Consider the following 9,742-nt stretch of genomic DNA (forward strand, 5'->3'; position numbering starts at 1 on the left):
AGTGCCTAACCTCCCTTCTTTCCTCTGAAATCTACACTACGATCCCACTTCAGTCCGCGGCTGGGTCTGACCTTGGATCCCCCGTCCCTAAAGTCCCCTCCCTCCATGCTTCCGGGTGAGTCCGGCTTCCGGGTGAGTCCGGCGCCCCACACAGAGCCTGGCAACAGTTGTTCCTCATCAGACGTGTGCCGAACAAAAGAATGGAGACAAGTGCAAGTTTGGTTCCTCTGGACACAGAAATAATCACCACTGACCGAGTCTCAAGGGGATAGAGGCGGGGTGGGGTGGGATCATCCCATTTTCAAATGGGGACACTGAGGCACAGAGAGGGGAGTGGGGGTCACAGGGCACGCTGGGGTGGAGCCAGAGCAGGACCCACTGCTCCACCACCCTGGGGTGTCTGGGGAGACCAGTGCCTCCTTCAGGATGCACCCACCCGCCATGAAGAGCTGGAGGCAGGCACCCCAAGGAACTGTGGCAGGCCTGGGGTGGGCAGCGGGTGGGCGCTCAGGAGGCCGGGGTCTCAGCAGGCCCAGCACCCACCCTGTCCCCCAGCCTCTGTGGCTGACGTCTCCTCTGCTCGACTTGGTGCCGAAGCCGGGTCAGAACCAGCTCCGAGGCCTGGATCAGGCTGTGCTGTGGGGAACGAGAGAGGAGGGCAGAGCTGAGGCAGCTGGAAGGTGCAGGTTACACGCCCCCCGCCCCAACCCCCAGAGGCTGAGAGCGCAGCCACGGTGGGAGGTCTGCGTGCGGGGTTAGAATGGGTCTCTGTGACGGGGTGAAGGTCAGACCCAGGGGGACGGGCTTCAGTGAATTTCTGGTGGAAGGGACAAAGCCCAGCCCCAGATGTGTGGGTCTGAGGTTAGAACTCGGTGGAGGAGACGGGGATGGATCAAAACATAACGGAGATAACACAACAGTGTAAAACAACTATACCCCAACAAACAAACAGAAAAACATAAAAGAGAGCTCGCATTATATGGGGGTGAGGCTTGACTACCCGAGAGAGGCTGAGGTTAGTCCACAGCAGGGGGAACAAAGGTGAGGTCCTGGCAGAAAAGGTTAGGCCCACAAGACAGAGAAGGAGCAAACCAAAGTGGAAAAGAGAGGAATATGTCACCACACAAGGGATGGAGCCAGACCCTGGCTGGAGGGTCTGAAGTTAGCCCCTGAGAGAAGGGACGGAAGGGAGATCACAGTGGAATGGCTTGACAGAGATGACAATGAGGGATGCTGGGAGGCTGAAACCACAGCAGAAGGGAAGCCCCTTCTCCCACAGATGGACCACAGCCCTGTCCACTGCGGTCTAACCTCAGACCTCTCCTCATTCCGTTTTACTCGAGGGTCTAACTTTTGTCCCACGTACTGTGGTTCAACCTCAGACTTTTCCACTGGGGTCCAACCTCTATCTCTATGAAGTCTAACCTGGACCATTCTGCTGATGACTAGACTGAAGGAAAAGGCCCCAGCAAAGCCTGCAGCGGAGACAGTAAGGTTAGACTCCAGGAGAAAGAACCCAGGTTAGACCACATGGGAAAGGGGCCTAGAGTCACACCAGAGGGAAGGGGTGGGCAAACACCAGATCAGGAAACAGAGGTACATCATAGCTGAAGGGCTGGGGCCGGGCCGTAGTGAAAAGGTCAGAGGTCAGACATATTAGTTGGAGGTTAAACAGCAACGGAAGGTTCCAGGCTGGATGCTGGGCCATTGGAATGGTTGGATATTAAACCGTAAGGGGCGGTTAAGCTGCTGTCGGAGGGTGAGAGGTCAAAGTACAGGAGAAGGCTGGACATGAGACCACAGGTCACGGGCGTGACCACAGTAGAAAGTTCAGTGGTTAGACCAAAGGAGAAGGGTTTGAGGTTAGACTATGGCAGAAAGCTGGAGAAGGAGGCTGAAGGTTAGACCACAGGCAGAATGAAGCCGGTCCCACAGGTGGAAGAAAGGGTGGATGCAGTAGGAGGGCCAAGGTTAGGGTGCAGTGGAAGAGTGCAGGCCAGGTCCCGGGGGCAGATCCAGGCTGGGCTACAGGGAAGGGACACGGTCAAAGCAGGCGGAACAAAGTAGAGACGTTTGGGAGGCTGAGGGAGGCCAGGGGGCTGGGGGTGACGGATGTTGCGGCTGAGCCCCCTTCACCCCTGGCTGTGAGTGCCCCCAGCACCTCCCTTCTCCTTGACCAACAGGAACCGCCTGCCTCCCCGAAGAGAGGGCCTGCAGCCAATGATCCCCTTGCCCGAAGGGGGGCCCAGGCTCCAGTTTCCAGAGGGATCGGGCCGAGGCCTGACTGCCCCTCTCCCGTGAGAACGTGCCCTCAATAAGGCGGGTGTTAAGGCCCCGTCTCAGGGGCCCCTGTCTACCTGCAGGATGTGCACGCCCTTCAGGGAGACCACAGCAAGCTCGCGCAGCCCATCCCTGGTCAGGTCCACGTGCGCCATGGCCAGCAGGGGGCTAGAGAAGCTCCGCTGCCACAGCAAGCGGAAGCCACGCTGGGCCCCAGGGAGCCCGCGCTCTGGGCTGCAGTACTTGTAACAGAGCAGCTCCTGCAGGGGCAGGGGATTGGGGTCACACGGGGAGAGGCAGGAGGCAGAGGACACAGGCCACGGCAGCCCCATCCCCCTGGTCCCACCTGTCCGTAGGTGGCCACCAGGACCTCCGGCCGCCCATCCAAATCGATGTCAGTGACCAGGCCACAGAGGACGCTGTCAAACTGGTCGCTGCCAGGCAGGAGAAGCTGGTCCTCGAGGCCCCGGCTCAGCAGGTCCCTGAGGGTCAGACCACGGCGGGGAGACTGAGGTCGACCGCGGTGCCTGCCACCCTTAGCACCGGACCCTCACGGGTCAGGTCTGGACGTGCTGTTCCTCCTAAAGCCTGGACACCCTCGTTTCCAAGTTAGACATCCTCATATCCACCAAGGGGAGCTCAAACTGTCTCTGATCTGGACACCCACACCGTCCCCTGGAGGTGGGACCGTCTCGCTCCCAAATGGAAACCCACACCGTTCCTTCTGGTGACCCCCTTGTCTCTAGTCTGGACACCCACGAGGCCCCCTGAAGCCTGAGAGCTCAGCCCCAGCCCGGACACCTTCACCGCCCACCAGCTGTGCACAGCTGGCTCACACTGGCTCACGGGAGCCGATTGGGAAATTTTCAGAAACTTTGTGAGCGGCTTGGCATCACATTGGTGGCTCAAAATCCACTGAGGTGGGAGTGCTGACACCACGGAAACGGGCAGATCCTATAAACCAGGGCTTTCTCCCACATGGAGCCTGTGGTTAAACACTTGCCAACATGCTCCGTCCACCTACCCCAGGGGGACTGGACATCTCGGTTCCCACCCGAGGCCTCAGCACATGCCCTACAAGTTCTAGACTTAAACACTCATGCTCCTCTCCCTGGGACACCTTTACCTGCCCAGCCCTGAACCACTGCACCCAAAGCTTTACTCTCTGTGGAGAATGACAAGGTTAGATCACCGTGCAAAGGCACGGGGTCAGCCCACACCCACGTGCCCCGTGGCCCTCACCGATACACCACCGCTGGTTCCAACATGCTGGCCACCAGCACACTGTACTCCTCCCGCTGTGGCCTGTCCTCGGTCTCTGGAGAAGGAACGTGAATGGCGGGGGAGGCGTGAGGGGCCAGGTTCCAGGCTCCTCCTCCCTCCCCCCCATCCGTCCATTCCTGAGGGGAACACACGTTAGACCCCTGAGATTGGGCTACAGGCGGAGGGTTAGAGGTTAGACCACGAGCGAATGATGGTCAGATGCCAGGAGGGGGGAGGGGTGTTGGATGACAGTTTAAAAAGCCCAAGGTTAGACCACCAGGGTAGCAGAGACAAAGGTTAGGTGACAGCAGAGAAGTCCGTGATTAGACCACAGTGAGAGCATCAGGGGATAAACCACAGCGGAAGGGGCAGCAGACAGACCGCAGAGGTCAGGCCATGAGAAACGCCAGAGAAGGACAGACCGCGGTAAGAGGAACAGATCAACATGTGGGGCGAAAGGGGAGACCCCGAGTGGGGGGACAGCGCTGAGTCCGTGAGAAAACCCTGGACTTGGATGGCAGCAAGAGACAGAGTGAAGAGGCCACAGACGGGGGGTCAGAGGAAGTCACAGTGTGAGCGGTGAAGGTCAGACCACCAAGGGAAAGGCAGAAGTTCAACTCCAGGGTAAAAGCTCAAGTCAGACCACCACGGGGGCAAGTAGCTGGAGCTGAAGTTCAGGAGCATCGGGGGAAGGGAATGGGCACACGGTAGCTCCCGGGCTGGAGTGGGGCACACAGCGGGGAGGGAGGGACGGTGGGGAGCTGGGCATGTGGGGAGAGGGGTACAAATGCGGCTGGAGGAGCCGAGTCCGCAGCCCGGCCTCCCCCTGCCCGGAGCTCACCCTCGGGGGCCGAGAGGCTGAACAGGATCACTCGGGAGATGGGGCCGTCCTGCAGGATCGTCCAAGTCTGCAGAACCTCTGTGTGGAGGGCGAGGACTCAGGGCCCAGCCCCGAGCACCCGCACCCCAGGCCGGCCTCGCCCCGCCCCGTGTCTGGGCCCCCGCCCCAGCCATCACCTCGACTCTGCTGGTCTACGTGGGCGACACGGACATAACCGCTCTGACAGCCGAGAGCTGAGAGTCGCCGGGACGTGCCAGGCAGGTTGTGCACGTCAAGCCAGAGGACGCTGGGGGTGGACGGGTGGACAGAGGGGCCTGAGGGCCGTCACCAGGCCCCAGCCCCCACCTCCACCTCCCTAGAAGCATCCACCCCACCCCACCTCCGGTAGAGCCTTGGGCCTCCGCTGGGCCTGATTTCTTTAGGGGTCAATTCCCAGCACCTGATTTCTCTGAGGCTGCCTGCCCCGGTTCCCACTGGCCTCTGTCAGGGCCTCTCCTACCTACTGGTCAGGTTCGTGAGCTCTGGGAAGAGGTTTTCCACGGGCTGTTCTTCAAACTGATGCAGGCCCTCGTTCTGGGGGAACCAAGACCCGCCCCAGCTTGGAGTCAGTGGCCAGCCTCACACACTGCGCCCCGTGCCAGCCCATGGTGGCCCCAGCAGGGCTCTGCCCACCAAGCCTCCCCCTTTGCCTCACCTCCTTGTAGAGATGAATGGCCGGGTCATTCCCACTCAGGAGAAACACGGTCTCCAGTTGATCCCCGACCTGGACCCTGAAAGCAGAAAAATCTAGAATGCCAGTGTGGTAGAGTCCGTGTGTTTTAAAACCATCCTCTTGCAGAAACTCCTGCCTGCGAGAACCCTAACATTCTGGGTTCTAGACACTGGATCCAGAGCTAGGATCTCAGGATGTAGAATTCTAGAAACTAGCCCTCACAGAATCTCAGATTTTAGAACTTTCCAGTCTCAGAATCACAGAAACTCAGCATGTTTGAACCTTCTGTTTCTAGAGCCCTCACTTGCTAGAATCTTCATTCTGGATGCGGATTCAGGAATGAACATGGAGCTCTACAATGGGCTGCAGAACCTCAGAACACTAGCACCTCTTTACCCTAGAACCCCAGTGTTCTAGAACTTCTGTTTTCTGTCTCCTTTGAAATGCTAGAACTTCTGGAAATTGCCATCATGGATATTCAGATTTATAGAATTGGTAGAATACCCAGATCATAGAACCCAGAACATTAGTGCTTTAGAAACTTCAGTTTCTAGAACTCTCATCTGCTAGACCAGAGGTTGGCAAATTATGACCTGCAGGGCATATCCAAAACCCACGGCCTGTTTTTGTGAATAAAGTTTTATTGGAACACAGCCACACCCATTCATTTACACAGTGTCAATGGCTGCCTTCCTGCTACAGTGGCCAACTTGAGTAGTTGTGATAGAGATTATTTGACCCCGAAGCTGCACCTTAAAAGAAAAAGTTTGCCAACCCCTCTCCTAGAACACTGGTGTTCTGGAATTCAGAGCTCTAGAATGGGATTCTTATACTTTGGGATTCTGGAACATCAGTATTCTAGACAATCTGTATTCTATCTCCTTGGAATATGACAATGTTAGGGCTTTAATATTACAGAATCTCAGAATCATCAAACTGTAGAACTTTCAAATCTTGGAATCCCAGAGCTTATAACTCTAGAAAAATTGGCATTTCTGGGTCTTGGAATGCCCAAATCTAGATCGTTAGAATTTGAGAATTCTACACATCTGGAGCACAGGTGCTCAATTCACTCTCAAATTATCTAGTTCAGGGATAACAAAATGGTAGCCCATCAGCCAAGTCTGGTCCATGGCTACCTTAAATGCACGATGCTCTAAAAACAAACTAGTCTGATTGTCTATAGGCAGGTTTGTGGTCTCCAGTTTGCTACAGCCTCTGCCCTCCCAACACACACACACACACACACACACTCCCTATTATATCACACCTGTGGCTTACTTACTCTGCGTGGCACAGTTGGAAAGGAGTGAACTGGAGCTCCAGGTTCAGGCAGCTCTCTGCAGGGGGAGCACAGGCAGATGGGCACAGGAGACCTGACAGCCCCCCCCAACCCCCTTCCCCATCCCTCCTTCCCTCCAGGCCACACTTACGGGCAATGGAGTCCAGGTTGTACTCAGAGCCAGGCTCGTAGTCACAGTAGATGTTAAGGAAGGGGCTGCCCTTGTCCCCTGAATCCTGGGAGAGGAAACTGGCCTCAGGGGAGAGTAGGGGCAGCAAGAGGGATATGGGTCAGACTCAGTACGGAGGAGAAAATGGGTAGGTGGAGGGCTCTGGGTACCTTGATGAATGTGATCCCCACCACCAGGCCCTGCTTTGGGGGTGACTTGTTGAAGGTGTCGATGGAGACAATCTCTGCGTCCACTGGGAGAGGATAGTTCAAAGTTCACGTTTCAGGCAGACCCGTGATCCCAATATTCCCAATCAACAGTAAGCCCTGACCTCTAGGACTCAGTCATCTCTGACCACCGCAAATTATCATGACCTCTGGGACGGTGTGAGTCCTGATCACCATCACCATCACCATGGTAGCAGGGATCCTGGTTTCTGAGTCTGAGGAATCCTGAACCCTAACTACTTCAGGCCCCTATTAGCCCTGTCCTCTGACCCCAATGCCTCCAGATTACCAGCCTTGACCCCCTTCGATCACCATCACCCTGATCCCATTCTCCCATCCTGGTGACCTGGCTCAGACAGAGCCTCAGAAGCCTTCTCAGCACTACGTTCCAAGCCCCCAGCCCCATGGCGCCACGCACCGGGAATGTAATTGAACTGCAGCTCCTTGGCCACGGGCCGGATTTTCTGTCGGAGGTCTTGGTAGCGGAAGCCTAGCACCTTGCCTTTAAGGGTGGCGGCCAGCAGCTCCCCGCGCCCGCCCGCGCCGCCCGCCAGCCCGTACACATTGCTCTGAGACGAGAAGCGTGTGAAGCTGTCCTCGCGCAGCGGGCAAGGCCCCGCGGCCACGGCCGCCTCCCCCATCACGCCCCTCAAACACTGGTCCCCTTAGCCCCCGCTGCTGCCGGCTCTACGCCATGGACCGGCGGGCACCGGCCGGTCGCGCAGACTGATTACGTAGAGAAGCTGTCGACGCTGCCCTTTACCAAGATGGCTGCCAGCCGGGCCGCTTGGGCGTCCCACCGGACTTTGCCTCAATGCGCCTGCGCGCTCCTGCCTGGTCCTTTTCAGGGCCGGGGTGACTACCGCCGGCATTTTAAGGCCTGAAGATGGGAGGTGGTGGCCCCTGCTGTGGGCGGTGCGGAAGGCGGAATAAGAACCTTAATGCTCAATATAGCCCTTACGTGCCAGGAACTGTTCTAAGCGCTTTACAACTATCAATTTTAAGTTAAAACTCACAGGCAGGCTTGAGGTAGGTACTATGATGTTTTACCGATGAAGAAACTGAGGCACAGACAGGTAAAGTAATTTGTCTAAGATCACACAGCTAGAAGCAGCAGTCAGTATTGGACCCCAAACACAATAGCTCCATAGTTTGTTTTAATCACATCACCTTTAAAATGGTGAAATGCATTCTTCTTACCCCAAGGAAAAAGTTCAAGCTATCTGTCCTGGCCAATCACCACCACCTTCTTTACTGAAAGCCTACTTTATCAGTCATGTTGGCTGATTATCTCATTGAATCTTCACAACTACGCTGCTCTTGTTACCCCGCGTTCATTTATTCAGCATTTATTGACCACTGTATGAATTTATCTCCATAAACTGTTGCAACAACTTTGGAAAGAGGTTTATTATCCGTTTCTGGAGAATGAAATTGAGGCTCGGGGAGAATAAGTCCCTTGACTGATACGATAGGAAGTGGTGGAGACAGGGTGAGGTCTTCTGGGATTCCTGTATATACTTTTTTGTCTCCAGAAGGGCATCAAGGGTTTGGGGACTCTATGTATACCTGTATGTTATTTCCAGAAGACATGAGTTGGCTGTCCTGGCCACCTTGAGTAATCTTCTGTCACCCCCTTCCATGCAGAAACACGCACACACACTGCAAGATCTGTGAAGGCAGTAACTGGATCTCCCTTGGTCACAGTCAAATCCCCGACGCCTGGCCCACAAGGCCTGACATGGAACGAGCATTTAGTAAATATGTTAAGAACCCAAAACTATGTACCGGGCCCTTTGCCAAGCACCTGGGACACTGTTGCATAAGAGACCTGAGTGGAGAGTTCTCAAAGGCAGACTGGATCTGGAGGGTGGTGAAAAGAAAGGAGTTTGTGTCCACTCCAGATCTGGTTATGCTATTTAGTGCTGTAATCCCAGGGTTTGAACCAGGGCGTGGTACACAGTAGGTGCTGAGTGGATACTTGCTGAGTAAATGGGGGTGGGGTCTGGTTCTGCCGCTTCTGAACAATGTTTTCTTCAGGCTTCTTCTACCTCCCTTGGTAACCGCGAAACCACATTCCCTTCATATTTGAGTGAATGAATAAACAAATGGGGTTGGAAAGGAAAGAACGGTCCTGTTCAGTGGTTTCCAACCCTAACTACACATTTGGATCACCTATGGAAAAAAACTCCAAAACCAAACGGGTGGGGAACCTCAATCAAATCACGATTTATCAGAGTGCAACCCAAGCTTGAGCACTTTTAATATGATTTTAAAGCACAGCCAGGGTTGAGAATCACTATTTAGGTCATGGGTGGCACAAACAGATTCTCACACTACTTACTCTTCAGCCTGTGCCATGGCAGACACTGGTAATCAATCTGAGATCTCAGGAGTCTTAACTGAGCTCTAGGCAGCCGTTATCAATCGATTAGAGCTGTGGGAAAAGCTGAAAGGGACAGAGGGGCAGGACAGGGTGTCATATAGAGGCCACTCTCTTGACACACACTGAGCCTGAACCTTTCCTGAACTCCTTCCAGGCTCTAGGCTGGAGCACCTCTCCGAGGAGCCTGCCCTGGTTTCCCAGGCAGCACCTCCTCTGCAGCCCGTTCACTTCCTGACGTCATGCCACATACTGTGACACTGAGTCTGCAACTGGGCACTGACCCTCCTCCAGCTGTTCCCCTACTCCAAAGTGGGGAGCGCCCGGCCCAGCCCAGTGCCGGGTGGAAGCACAGGCACATCAGACTGTCCACCTGACTGGCAGGCCCACGTGCTGGAGTGTGGAGGAGGTGGCTGATTCTTGCCCTCCTTTCCCGGGCAAAGGGCTCCTGCTGTTTCCTCTCCCACTCACCATACCCACTCGGTCCTCCTTGTACTCCGCCCGCCGAAGCCGCTCCCTCCCCCACCCTTCGACAGATGGAACAGTGCCACTGGGGCTTTCAGCCCTCCCTGCAGGGAAATATGG

At 55.6% G+C, this 9,742-nt stretch overlaps 1 protein-coding gene across 1 annotated transcript; it reads right to left on the reverse strand.

Moving 5' to 3' along the window:
• Positions 1 to 217: 217 nt before the first annotated feature.
• KPTN (kaptin, actin binding protein) lies at positions 218 to 7,475 on the reverse strand. The gene is made up of 12 exons (XM_082606766.1): positions 7,193 to 7,475; positions 6,718 to 6,800; positions 6,530 to 6,614; positions 6,382 to 6,436; positions 5,079 to 5,154; positions 4,884 to 4,957; positions 4,561 to 4,670; positions 4,385 to 4,462; positions 3,523 to 3,598; positions 2,627 to 2,762; positions 2,358 to 2,540; positions 218 to 636 (listed from the first exon to the last, which is right to left on the reverse strand). The coding sequence occupies exons 1-12, from the start codon at positions 7,413 to 7,415 to the stop codon at positions 508 to 510; spliced, it is 1,308 nt and encodes a 435-aa protein (XP_082462892.1). The 5' UTR covers positions 7,416 to 7,475; the 3' UTR covers positions 218 to 507.
• Positions 7,476 to 9,742: the final 2,267 nt, after the last annotated feature.

The sequence above is a fragment of the Mesoplodon mirus genome, assembly GCF_964341445.2.
Source record: "Mesoplodon mirus genome assembly, chromosome: 19".
NCBI lineage: Eukaryota > Metazoa > Chordata > Mammalia > Artiodactyla > Ziphiidae > Mesoplodon > Mesoplodon mirus.